Raw genomic sequence first — 13,839 nt, 5'->3', positions numbered from 1 at the left:
CTCGCCCAGTTTTGGCGCCGTCAGCAAAGATTATTAAGAGTGACTTTTTAAGAACTTCAAGTGCTTCGTGGGAGCACTGAACAGCATCGGGCCAAGCACCCAGGCCAGTGCATTCACTCTAAGAATACCATCATTTGCTGATTGCTCCCTAACGACCGTCCTTTGAGATCTGCCAGTTAGCGATTTCTTAATCCATTTAAATGTGCGCTCCATCGATAATGCTTAGGTCTCATTCATCAGCCGAGATAGCACGCTACGCCGCGTCTGGTGCCTCACAAAAGCCCAAGCCCGTCATTTCTACCCATACGTCCTTTCATCGGGCCAACCTACGACCTCGAAGGCCGGCAAGCCCACCATCTCAAAGCCCGTCAGCGGATGGATTTGGCAAGCCTGACCTCCTCGTGCGCCCGGGGTACCGCGACGCTCCGGCCAGGTCGGCCTCGGGACCCTCCGCCGCACACCCCCTTCCCCCCGCCGCTCCTCGGCGGGGCTGCACCCAGACCCAAGCCGAGGGCAAGCTCCCGGCCTCCCCGAGCGCCTCTCCCCAAAGGGCTGGCGCAAGCCGGAGCTCCTGCAGGTGCGCAGCAAGGGCTCCGGCGGCGGCACCGGCACGGGTGTCTCCAGCCACCCGCCCCGTGGCCAAATTCAGCAGCCAGCGAGGATGCTACCACACGGTAAGCGTGACATTTATCTGGGAGCACGACCGCGTACTTAAACAAAAGGCTGGTGTTCTCGGGAAAGGCAAGGCGGCACGTGAAAGGTGGCTGTGTTCTCGCCCTCGCGCCTCTCCCCTGAAATACAATCGGAATGCGCATAACGAGGAAACAACGTGCAAAAAATTTAACTCTGTGGTCGTACCCAGCAATTGCAGCGTGCAGAAGAGCTACTAGAAGCTGCTACAGAAAACCTGCATTGCATTCGACGGACGTCGTCTTCGGGGCCATGCCAACCACACCGGAGTCGAATCGTCACACCGCAGCAGCCCTGGTCCCCCCAGCACTCCCCGCGCAAGCGACACGGCTCCTGCGATGCAGCAACCCGTCCGCTCTCACCACAAAACCTGCACCGAAACAGTCGCTAATAACACAGTAAAAACATTTTGGGAAACGCTACTTCTTTTCCGAAGCCCCGGTGACGCCTAGCCCTCGCCGACCACCACCAGCAACAGACCAGTCAACCCTTCCCGGCCGACGTGCTCCCAGCGGCGGTCGGAAGGCAGCCGAAAGCCTCCTTCCCCCGCGCTGCTTCGGGGGGAAAGCGTACGAAAAGACGAATGAGGAAGATGCTCTGAAAGCAGGCTGGGGCTCACAGAGCTCCGCCGCAGAGCGGGACGGGCGCCGTCCGACAACGCCGAGGTTCTCCCCGACGGTTCGGTTGCTTACAGGCGCTCGACAGAGCGGACGCGCAGCGAGAGGGGCTGTCCGGGACCTCGGCGCATCTTCAGCACGGGATCTCTCTCCCTCTCCTCCAAAGTACAGCTAAACGCGTACGTTGAGCAAATTGCACGTGACCGCAGACGGCCGGTTTCTTCACGGCAGACGCGAGCAAAGGCGCGCTCCTGCGGCGGGTCTGGGAGAGGGCCGCCGCAGCGCGCGGCTCGGCATCTTCTGCGGCGCCGGACTGTTTGCCAACAGAGAGAACTGGAATATGGATTCTTTCAATGATTCAGCTGAAAATTAGGTACCGAATCCAAGTTTTAAAATCCATTTTACGGCTACCGTATTAGTTCCTGATGGGCACCTCTTGGCAAAAACGACGACGGACGGCACCCCCAGGCGAAGGATCCTGCAGAGCAAGCAGAGTTCCTGCCCGCTTGAGGTAATTCCAGCTTCAAAATCCCCCAGATAGTACTCTACACGTCTTTCTTCAGACAGGCGCTGCGTTATCCGGCTCCTCATCTCCGCTTTGCTCTGTGGCCCGCGCTAACTGCTCGAAAACCCGACTTTCTGGCGCTTTCCGCACCTTGCCACGTCGGCACGCTAGGCGAAGAGCAGAAGCTCTTCAAGTTTTCCAATATTGAAAGAAGTCAGCGAAGTTAACGTTTACCCCCAGGTGTAACCACAACTGCCACCTCTATCCCGAAATCAGGCGGGTTTGCTTATCGGGAAGCGGAGTCTGCGTCAGAGGCGGCCCAGACCCGCCGGTCCCCTACCTCCTCCCCGCCTTCGCGGGGACAAGAGTCCGCATCGCTGATTTTCAGCCAGAATCCAGAAACCTGCGAAACAACTCGATCCCAGGTTTAAAGCCACGAACAAGCCTCTGGCCGGCAGTTCACACCCTCTCTGGAAGAGCCCCTTGGCCCCAAACACCACTTGGCAAAATTCGCCCTCGACTGAAGCAATTGCAGCGCTTTGCTTGCAGGAGGAAAAGGCGAGGCGGCGCCGGGCGGGCGTGCTGGGTGCAAGCGCTTCCCTTTGACCGCTTACGGGCGCGCTGCTGCTCAGCGCCTGCAAAAGGCAGGGCCCAGGCCACGCTGCGCGCTCCCCGCTCCCGACAGCATCCCTCGGCGAAAACCTTGTTAACGAGCTGGCAAACAAGCACCCAACTGGGAAATGTCACAAACAGGAGCGGCCAATGCCCCAGAAAATCAAATAACCGAACACTCGGCTGATTGCGGTGCTTTTCATATTTACTAAGAGAAGAAAAAATGCTTTACACATCAAAGTTTCTGAAGGGGTCAACACCTCGCTGAACAAAACAACCCATTTATTCGTTTCTAGAAATCTCCAGATGATAAATTACGTTGATGTTAATCACTTGGCTGCCTACTACGCAATTAATATTTGTACTCGGTAGAAATAGGAGGATTACTGGAGATGTGGCAGCGTATGCGTACACGGCCGATCCTTAACATAATCGGGCGCAAAAAATTCTCCCATCGTAACAGCAGAGGCCGAAACAGATTCCATCGGTGCCTATTTTAAAAGCAGGCGTGTAGATATGATAAAAATGAATGTGCAATTACTTAGAAATTCCAAAAAGGGGGGGGAAAAAAAAAAGCCAAACCACAAAACCCAGAGAAAACGCCCGATCGAAACTTGCGACGCTTCCGCTTCCAGTGTCACGTAATGAGATACGGAAAAGTACCACGAAGGCTGAACTCGACTGTCTCCGAGAATACCTGCTTCCATTCAATTCCTTAATGATATTTTAATGCATTTTGTCGCTTCATTTCCTTTCTCAAATTCCACTCGGCGCGCTGGTCTTCCACCCCTCGTCGAGGGAGCCGAGTCCCGACAGGCAAGCAGCCCCAGCCGGAATCGGGGGACGCTTCCGAGCCAACGCCACGGCGCGGACCGCGGCCGCCCGTTGCGCGGGCCGTGCGCTCGCTGCCGCGGCTATTCATCAAGCACGAAAGCGTTATCGTTCCGGCGAGTACGCGGCACCGTTTCTCAAGCTCTGTTTGCGTTCGAGAAGCGTTACCAGGAGGGTTTCGTACGTATTACGGAGCGCCTGTTTGCCGAGATTTCTTTTTAATAACGCACCCTACATCCCCGCGGACGCCTTTATCTCCAAACTCCGCAAAGGGCCAGGCTGTGCCCCGTTATACACGCAACAAATAGCTTACTCCACGAGCAGGACACGTTAATGCTCGGCGCGGATCCGTCTTACTCGCGGTTTTGCTGACCACGGCAAAACGGTCTTTCCCCTCAGCACCTGTGCTGTGAACTGGCTATTTATTTTTCAAGTTTAGCTTAGGGTACAGTAACAAGCGATCAGCATGCGCTACGACGGCTGGTCAGCCGACGCAGCGGGCCTATTCTTTTGCCGTAGCAGAAGCCCCCCGTGCACGAGAGGAGGAGCGAGAGACCCGGCCCTCCCCGGCAATCGGGGACGTGGCAGCCCCCGCACCCGCGAAGGTGCTCGGAAGTAACCAGGGAGAGACGCGGGCAGCGGCAAGACAAATCGGCTGCAGCAGAGCGAACGATCGCCTTATTACACCTCGGCTGAGGGGAGAGAGGGCTGGGTGCCGCAGGTGCACGGGGGACGCCGGTGCCGCAAGGTTCAACGTTACGACGAAGCCCGCTTTCACCCCGGGAGGGGTCTGAAACCGCTCCGCCTGTCCCCCCGCGAGGGCATCGCCTGCCTCCTTCCTCCCGGCTCAGGAAAGCTGCAGCGACCCAGGCTGGGCTGAGGCGGCCGCCGGCCACCTAGAAATACCTTCCTGAAGTTACGGGGAGACTTACACCACCCAAGCCCCCACGTCTGCCATTTTCTCGCAACTACAACACAGAAGACAACGTTCAAATGAATTCTTTCTAAAACAGCGTGAAGCAGGTCACTTTGCAGACTTAGATTTCTGCACCTTTCTTTCTTTTTTTGGCAGAGAAGACCATTTCAACGAAATGAACGCACGCTTCGGGCAACACCTCCGACTAAACCGAAGCACAAACGCTCCAGATTGTCATTGACACTTAGGGTCCTCGTTTACCCAGCGACATCTGACACGCCCAACTTTACGAAAATCGCCTCGGAAAGAGAAAAGGTAAGCATTCTGAAGGGAGAAGGAACCAACCCTGGGGGAAGAAACGCCTCTCTCCTCCTCTCTGCCATCGGCCGCCCCGAACCTGCGCCCCGGCGCTCCCGAGGAAGGTTGCAAAAGGCACCGCCGCAGCCCCCGAGCAGCCCGCGAGGAGCAGCGGCGGCACGGCACGTTCTTCTTGGAAACGCGGCCGGACCGCGCGGGAGAGCAACCTCGGACGAGGCCTGGTTTCCTTTCAAGACCGCCCGCCTCCCAAGGGCGCGAAGCGCGCGCGGCTCAGGGGCCGTTCCCTTTCGCAGGCTGCATTTTGAGCCGTCTCCTGCGACGACAAGCGTCCCACCTCTCCCTTCCCTGCGTTCCGAGCTATGCAGCTTTCCACCCGTTTTTTTCTTTAAACAAAACAAAACAAACCCCAACTTTTGAGGTGCATCTTATGAAAAAACCTCTCCATACTCTGGAATTTACTCAGACAAAAAATACCTCATTATCTGAGAAAGCTCCATCCATCATCCTCCTGTCCTTCCCCATCGCATTTCATGCTCGAGTTGGATACATTAAGCGCGGAGAAATACAACGTCTGCTGAGAAAAACATTTTCCCGTGCCCTGCTGATGTTCCAGAGAGGCGGATCCGCTGTGCCCTCGGTGGGAACGGGCAGGGCTCGTGGGGAGAGAACGTAAGAGCAGAGACCCGAGCAAGCAACACCGCCAGCTGCTCTGGAGCGACGCCCCCGCGGCCGCGAGGAGAGCGGCAATGACCACGGGCGGGGGACCAGCAGCCAGCGCTGACTGCCACTGGGCCGGAGGCTCGGCAGCTGGCGTCCCTGCAAGGCAACGACACGGTCAGTGCAAGCGCACACGCAGCCGTCGGGAGGAGTCCTTTGCTCTGGCTGCAAATCCCGCACCTAAAAGCAATCGAGAAAGCATCGTTAGGTCTGACTGTAGGAGCCGAAGCTCCCCAGGAGGCCACGGCCGTGTCGGCAGGAGCTCCGATCGAGCCGCCGCTCCGTGAAGACAAGAGGCTCTTCCTCCTGCTCGCGCTCTCCCGTCGGCCAACAAGCCGTCAGCTGGAAGCAGGAAAAGCTCAAGGGGAAACGTTCGCTCTCTAACTGCCTTTTCTACCCCCTCAGTTCAGGTCTGACAGCAGGTATTAACTGCAAATGTCTGGACGGGCTCCAGCACATGAAGTCCCGGGGCCGCTAACTGCTGGGAGCCGCAAGGTTATGACGCACGACGTGTTCTTCTGCGGGTACCCTTCTCTCAAGCCATCTGCTGCTGCCCGCTGAAGGAACCGACTGGACTAACGTGGGTCAAGACCCCCTGTATTACCGTAATTGCTTGTAACAAGCTCAGAGTTTGATTCAGCCCAGACCGGGAAACCAAACCGGTCCGAAAGCCCTTTTCCCACACCTCCCCGTTCCTTTCCGAGGAGGCTCCGCGACAGCCCCACTCCAACAAACAGCTCCCGGACAACCCAAAGGGACGCTAAAAGTCAGCGCGGAGGGCAGCAACTCGGGCGCGCTAGCCGAAGACCGCCCGCGTCCCGCCGGGCACCCAAATAACCGCAGTTTCCGCCTGCTTCGCCTTCGCCGCTTGGGGAGCCCTGCAAAGGAAGGTGGTCAAGGAGGGATTTACTTGGGGGAGAACGGAGAAAACGTTGTGACGCTTTTGGCGGAAACGGGGGCCCTCTCCTGTCCCAGCAGAGGACCGGGGTTTCGGAGGGGTTCCCGAAAGGAAGCCTGAAGGTAGTCCGATGCCCTTTCAACCAAGGGGAAGAACGCCGGCGAGACTTCAGTACCTCCGCGTAACAGGGGAGATGGGATTTTTTTTTTTTTCCCCTTTAAGTATTTGATCAAGCCTCACAAAGGTGCTAATGTATTATTAAAGCTAATGAAGCTCTACAAGAAATGTTAATGGACATTAAGTTTGCATAAATGAATTACACATTAGCGCAGTCGCAAGGAATCTAGTATCTGCCAATTTAGGTAGTATCTGATCATTTCTGTTTTCCTCATTACAGGAACATTACTTCCCGCTAGTTCCAGAGATATGAGAATTGTAACCAAGACGTTCGTAATGAAGCTACATAATGAAGCAGATGAAATAAATTAATACAAAACTTCCCCTGTCGATGTAACGTTACAGTTGAAGTGCACCTACAAAAACAAGCCCTTTGAATCACCCCAGCGCCCCGGTTTTCTGCGGCACCCCGGCCTTGCCGGGGGGGGACTGCCTGACTTTGCTTCGGGGAGCCATTTTCTGGGTGGCGGCGCGCGAACGCAGCGGCTCCGTCATCTCCGCCGGCTGAAACTCGGGCACGGCCGCGTTTGGGACCACCGCTACTTTCGGGTACCTGCTCACGTCACATACAGCAGAGCAGTTCCTACGTGAAGCGAGATGCGCTCTTAACACCGAACGCGGCAGGAGCATTATAGAAAACAGGTTGGCCTTAATCCGCGGCGTTACTACAGACGCCACGTGATTCACGTTCCTCTGCGTTCCAAAACCAGTTGGTGCTCTGCGGTCACGACGCTGAGGTTCTTTTGCTCAGTACCAAGTTTTTGCCAGTGAACTCGCAGCGGTGGCAGCGGCTTTGCCGAGAAGCGGTAGCAGAGAAGCACTTTTCAAAGGGATAAGTAGGATGCTCAAAGAAAAATACTCAGATTGAATCTGTTCTGACAATTATAAAGCCCAGCCAGGAACCTTCGATGGTACAAATTCTAGGTACAGGAAGTTATTCCTCAGAAGAAGAGAAGTACGTATTTACTGTGTCGCCAAAGGGCTGGGAAAAGCCGTGGCTCAACTCATGAAGTGGTACCCAACGTTCGGATTTCAATTTTTACGTAACGGGATATCAACCCCAGCTACGCCGTACTTTTATCACGTAGCGAATAGGTCCCGAACTCTTAAATGAGCCATTTCACACGTTAAGAGAATGAAAAGTTCTGCTACTCACACATGACTTCCAGGTAACGCTGCGTCTGCAAGTCTTTGACAGCGGGGTGATCCACCAAGCAGATGACGGGGACCCCATCGTCCTCCCGTCCCACCTTCAGCACCAGCTGACTGGTCACCGTGTACATGTCGGACCACTGCTCCACCTCCGACTTGCCTGCCGGGGAGAGGCCGGAGAGAGCAGAGAGTGATCACGAGAGGGAGCACCGCCGCCCCCGGCCGCCTCCCGCCCGCCCGTGCCCTTCGGGTACCCGTCCCCCCCTCCGCAGCCGCCGAGGCCCGGGGAGGGGGCCGCGCATCCGTGAAGTCACCTCTCCGTGGGGCTGCCGCGGTTCCAGTCCACGCGACGTTACCGCGATGATTAACAATCCCCTTACACCGCCCCAAATCCCCAAACTCTTCAATCGATGAGCCACAAATCCCCTCCCACTCTTGAATCAACAATGAGCTAGAAAAGCGATTAAACAGATGAACTTAATTAAAAGTAGCATCGACAGGCCGAAGCACTTTGGCGGTGCTCCGTTTGAGGGAGAGGACAGCAGGGGCGGCCGGAGCGCGGCACGGTTCAGGGCCGGCTGCCCGAAGGACGCCGTAACGCGCGGCACGGGAGCAAGGCGGAAGAAAAGACGAGGCAGGGACAAAGGGTTTTTCCAGGGACTCAGCAAGCGCTTGCTGACAACGCACCTCCGCCTCCTTTTCCAATACTCTTATCTGTGGCTTTTCATTTAAGAACTGACAGCCGAAACGTTAAGAGTAACTTTTGTAGCAGAGGTCTTTCAAACACAAGATATTTCTGTATAACATATTAAAGCCAAACCGAGGACAGACGCAGAAGCGACACCCCTTGATATTTAGAGGAAAGGCTTTCTGATCAGCAAAGCCGCGCTTGCCTGCTATTCACAGCCGCGACCAAGCGTTTCAGCTTCCCTGCTTCTGCTTTAAAAAAAAAAAAAAAGATCCGAAGAATCAGCAGGGTGAGCTGGTACTGCAAGACGCTGCTCCTCAGCTCAGCAGCCTTCAAAGGGGAAGGAAAGCTGGGATTCAACTGCCAGCACAAGAAAGCCCAACCAAGAAGCCGGACACGTCAAGCACGAGGGGTCAGATACCGCCGCGCTGCTGCCCGCCGCAACGGGGAAGGAGACCAGAAGGGGACGGGTGGAAGATCCGCACGCCGCCTCCGTGCCACCGGCGCCGGGAACCAGCGGGGCACCGCCTGGCGCGGCAGCAGGCCTGCGCTCCGCCTTTACCGGCACAGTCTCTGCACGTGTCCTGCCCGGCTGCTCGTAGGTGTCGGACTTAGAGAGAGGATTTTGTCCTGCCCTTGCAGGGGTGCAGATTTGAAGGAGGGAGTCTGGGCTTCTGCAGAGAGCCCTTCAGTGTCGCAGACCGGGTAAAGCGCTGAGGTGGTGTCAACCAAGCTCGCGTCTGCATGCAGCCTTGAACTAACAGCCCGTCACATGCAATCAGCGTCAGCGACTTGAATGTGCAAACGCCAGGAGCAACCAGACCTCAGGGAGCAGGAGAAACCCATCTTGTATGAATATGCAACTGAACGCGGAGAAAACGCTCTATAAACACGAGAGCTGGACGTGACGGTGAATTGAAAAGCTTTACAGCCCAAAGCGCAGATGATCCTGCTCGTACCGAAACCAGGGCAGAAAGCTACGCAAGCCACCGCCGAAATAAATTTGGCGCACGGCTTTGGGGCTCCTCAAGGTCGCCGGCAGCTACAGAACGACTCCGGAACCCCGTAGTCGAGTCCGGCAGGCAGGCAGAGGACAAAATGGAGTTCAGCCCTTCTGTGTTAGAGAATCATCAGTCTGCCCACATACTCCTTTGTTCTGGAGCTGGCGTTGAAAGCAGCTTGCTCTACTTTTTTTTTTTTTTTTTTTTTCCTTCCTTTTAACCTTTGTTTTCCCCCTCAAACCGGCACCAGAGAACAAACACCCAGCATTACATCAATCACGTCAGCTACCCGAAAAAAGCAAGGGGCTGGGAGGACGCATTTACCGGTTAGCTCCTTGTTTCCTTTGAACCACCTGATGGTGGTGGCTGGTCTGCTGGCCATGGCGGTGCAGTTCAGCTCAATCTCTTCGCCCTCAACGGCGATTTCTTTCTGGATATCAATTACCAAGTTGCGCGGCGGGACTGCAATGAAAAAAACAACACAACACGTGCTTGATGAAAAAACCATTTTTTCGATCGCTACCGCAAGACAAAACCTTCAGGAAAACTCGTAAAATCTGCTAGAGGAAACCCGCCACCAGCATTTATTTGATCTTTCGATCGATCAAACCCTTTGATAGGCGGTTTCACAGCAATCAGAGTAAGCGCTTTCACTCCCCACCTAATAAGCATCGTAGTTTTGCAAATTATTACTTATCAAATTTGTAACTTTGCGTTCTCTCCCCCGGGCAGGCACCGCTCCAGGGGAGAGCTTTAGTCTCCTGCGCTATTCGGTTGCGTTTGTCGCTAGTTAAAAACACAGCTCGACTCCATGCCCGTTTCTCGACTTCTTCCGACGAGGAGAGGACACGCGAGAGCTGGCGTTGGAAGCGCGTTGCTTACTGCGCCCCTGCCTCGCAAGGCAGTTCGGCTCTCCTGCTCTTCAGCCTCAAGCCTCCGCCGTAAGGAGGGGAGGCAGCCCGGCAAACACCAAGCCCACTTAAGACGCCCAAAAAGCCTCCGAGCCGGCGGCCAGAGCGGAACGCCGTCACCTCTGAAACACCGCGTCCCCCAGCCGAACGCCAAACCACCCCAGGGCGGAGAGAGCCCGCTCCGTGGCCAGCGACAGGCACCTGCATCGCGTGGCAGCTCCTTTAGGACGGTAATTTGCCCTTCTCCCCAGAGACCCGTCTTCTCATAAAACGCGAGCTAGGAGGCGATACGCGGTGAAAAACAACCCAGTAACGTTCAGAGGCAGGCTCGAACTTCAGGGGGGTAACCACCACTGCAGCGCAACCCAGAGACGCGACGGCCAGGCTACGACACAGACGCAAGAGGTCTCTCCCCCACGAAGGCACCGGTAGCTAGTACGGCAACAACCCGAAAAAAAAGAACATCAAGAGTTTGTGCAGCACAGAGCCGCAGTTTCAGAAAAACCCCAGAACTTCCAAAGGAAACTCAACTTTGCTCTGATCAATATGATTAAGCACCCGCATAGTTCAAATGTGACGAAGGCGTTTTTGAGCTAATGAAGAACAAATATGTATAAATACCATCCAGATGATCAAATGGACTAATTAGTCACTTGCGGCTTCTCTCTGAAGAGAACAGAACGGGCTACAGGTTTGAGATTTTCACATGTTCCAATTAAGCATGAATAAATCTACATATCGTGTCACAGAAGGCATTAAAGCGCACGGGAGAGCGGGGGGGGGGGCAGGCTGCTAAAGCGGGAAGGAGCGAGCGCGAAGCTCTCCGAACCCTGCCTACAACGAAGGACGCCTCGCAACGCCGCGGCGCTCTCCGAAGCCAGCAGCCTCGGAGGCAGAGCAGCAAAACGGCTCTTTGGGGGCACCTCAGCTGCATCGAAGCCTGAGCGACGACCACGAGACCTTTGGTGGGGAACGCCTTCCCAGCCGCACACCGACGCCGAGGAGCGCTCCCCCGCCCCGGCTCGTTTTTTCGCCTAATTCGGGAGTCAATACTACGGCGGAGAGGAGCGAGGCGTCATCCCTGGTGCCAGGGTACCCGACCCCTCCGTACAAACGCTAGCTAAGATAAACAGCCCCCTCCTTAGTCTTCGAACAATAAACACCCCTCTTCGCTGCCTGCTCCGCGAACTACGCTTTGGCCGGCGTACGCGATGAAGGTGAAAACACCCGCTGCTTTACGGACGTCGGGGCAAGGCGGGCACGCGCTGGCCGTGCTGCAAACCCTTCTCAAAAAGCACGAGGCAAGAAAACAGACTTTCCCCTGAAGTCTGAAGCACGATTCATGTTTAAAAAACCCCCCAAAACCCGCATTTTGTCTCCCGCTTGAAAGACAGGCAGCGCTGGCCTATAGGTGAATGAAGGGAGTACCGCTATATCGAACACCTTCTCGGCATTGCTAGCGGTGAAATGCAATCCACCAACCGACTCTTGCGCGCCTATGATTAGAGAGAAGAGCTGGAAGAGAGCTGCCTATGCCTACGAATAGCGGAAAGCGGGCTAGAACTTTGAAGACGTTGATAAACGTAATAGCTACAGTAGAACTGCTTATAAACGTTATTTAAGCAATGTATAAAAAGCTAAGAACCAAATCTCATTAAATAAAAGAAGGAAGATTTAAACTAATCAGCGAGCGAGATCTCGCATTAAGTCACCCTCTGTGATTCAGGTTTTCCTATTAATAGAGTCTTAAAAGCCGCTGCTGATCTGCAGAAGCGGCTCTGATAGCAGGACCTGCTGTTACGGGTAACGCCTCGGTCTGGCGGCTGCCCGTGCACCGCGGCCCTGCAAAGCCCTGCAACGCCCTGTGGCCCCGCAACGCCCCGCGGTCCTGCAACGCCCCGCGGCCCCGCAACGCTCTGCAACGCCCTGCGGTCCTGCAACGCCCTGTGGCCCCGCAACGCCCCGCGGTCCTGCAACGCCCCGCGGCCCCGCAACGCTCTGCAACGCCCTGCGGTCCTGCAACGCCCCGCGGCCCCGCAACGCCCTGCAACGCCCCGCAGTCCTGCAACGCCCCGCGGCCCCGCAACACCCGAGGGGGGAAGGAAAGGCGAGCGGGGGGCAGGGCTGTGCAGCTCCGCAAACAGCCGTTCCAAAGCAACTGAGCAAACTTACCACGGCAAACGAGAGATCTTACGCCCTTTTACAGGCAAAACTAATTTTTGCTGCAATTCATAGGAAGCCGCGGCTTTCCAGTAGTTGAACTCAAGGTTTCGCTGAATATAGCGGCCAACTGACAAACGTGCAAAGACTTACGCATCTTCGCAACGGCAGGAGGTTCCCCGGCGATGCTGTTAGTAATATCTGCCCTTAAGGAACATCGCTGACGGGCCAGGATGCCGCTGTTCGTCATTAAAACGTAATCTCTCAAGTCCCCAAGTTTTGGAAGAAAAGATTCAGTACGTAATCAGAGTACTCTGATTACCGAAACCACAAAATTCATAAACTAAGCAGTTCTACCATGCTACGAAGCATTCATGGGAATTTATTTCCCCTCTGCGTATCAGGTAATTATTGAAAGACATTTTCTACAGCTTTTACTTTCTAGATACGACGTAACCTAACGAGAGGCTCAGGGTGCAGCCCGGGAGGCCCTGCAAGACAGGACGGCGACGCCAGGGCTACGGCACGCCACCGGGCAGCCCGCTCAGTACCGCTGGCAACCCCGGAACATCTCGTGTCTGCAGGCTGGGGCCCTAAGCTGCGCCGAGCTCGTCTCCGGTGGGAGAGCACTCGGCGTTCAAATCCTTGCTGTGTTTTATCGCCGGAGAGCTGCGGCTCGCTCTGGGCGGCTGGAGCTCTCCGGACGCCGTGCGGGGCCCCGTCCCGCTGACCCCGCGCGTCCAGGGATCACAAAGTTACCGCGAGCGCCTCTTTGGTCCTTACCGAGCACTGTAATCGTGGTATAAATTTCCTGGGGGGGATCGGTGTAGAGCTGGCAGAAGTACCTTCCTTCATCAGAGATGGAGACGTTTGTCAAGGACACTCGGAGCTCGCTGTTGGAGAAGTTCACCAGCTGGAACCTGCTGTCCTTCAGCGCTGCGGAGCAAGCACACCCTTAGTGACCGCGATGAGAGACGCGGCGTCCCCTCTCGCCCCCCGACAACGCCAAAGGTCTATAAAACGGCAGTAGCATCCCCCAAGCGCCCCACGGGTCCTGACTGCAGCTTCCAGCCCGCTTCTTACCTTTACGTCTGGACCTAGAAAATAGTTCTGCTCTCAGATCATTACAAAGAATCGGCACGAGCACACCACCAGGCACGGTATCAAATCTTTGGACGCCGTTCTGGTATCAGATGACTCAGGGACGCGTGGGTAAATCGCGTATTGTGCAAGTCCGCTTCTGCACGCACCCGTTTCTGACTGCATGCAGTCGGTGGACTAGGGACAGCGTGAAAGGTAAAGGAATTGGGAAAAGTATGGTTTAAAATTTGTTTCCTGACCGGTAACGGCTGTCCAAACGCTTTGAGGAACCTGGAAAGCGAGCGTGCGACGTCTCACCAGCCGAACCCGAGGGCCTCGAGCAGCGGCAGTGGAGCGAGGCAGCCGCCGCACGCGCGCATCGTTAGGTCATCGAAGAGAGCGTGGTTTGCCGCGCGCTTCCACAGCGCCGGGCACAACGTTCCGCTGCGTCCCGTCCCCGCGGCGACGTTCCCGCAGACAATTTAAAGGGTTTCATCGCAGCTACCGCGCTCTGCGGCATCGTCACAACAGGAAAGAAAGCCGGGCTCCTTCGCTGGAGGCGGCAG

General features: G+C 55.9%; 1 protein-coding gene across 8 annotated transcripts in view; it reads right to left on the bottom strand.

The window, feature by feature from the left end:
* The window catches only part of CADM1 (cell adhesion molecule 1), a 159,896-nt gene that overhangs the window by 40,165 nt on the left and 105,892 nt on the right, over positions 1-13,839 (bottom strand). For all 8 annotated transcript variants that reach the window (XM_087778345.1, XM_087778348.1, XM_087778349.1 and 5 more), the window contains exons 3-5: positions 12,977-13,129; positions 9,447-9,584; positions 7,438-7,593 (exon numbers count right to left, since the gene is read on the bottom strand). In XM_087778345.1, the coding sequence (XP_087634471.1) occupies positions 7,438-7,593; positions 9,447-9,584; positions 12,977-13,129 (447 nt within the window). The remainder of the gene's footprint in view (positions 1-7,437; positions 7,594-9,446; positions 9,585-12,976; positions 13,130-13,839) is intronic.

Source organism: Nipponia nippon, unplaced genomic scaffold (assembly GCF_047370975.1).
Source record: "Nipponia nippon isolate SJK-2023a ecotype South Korea unplaced genomic scaffold, ASM4737097v1 scaffold_43, whole genome shotgun sequence".
NCBI classification, from domain to species: Eukaryota; Metazoa; Chordata; class Aves; order Pelecaniformes; family Threskiornithidae; genus Nipponia; species Nipponia nippon.
Note: the sequence above shows the minus strand (reverse complement) of the source record. Positions and strands in the feature narration are given on the sequence as shown.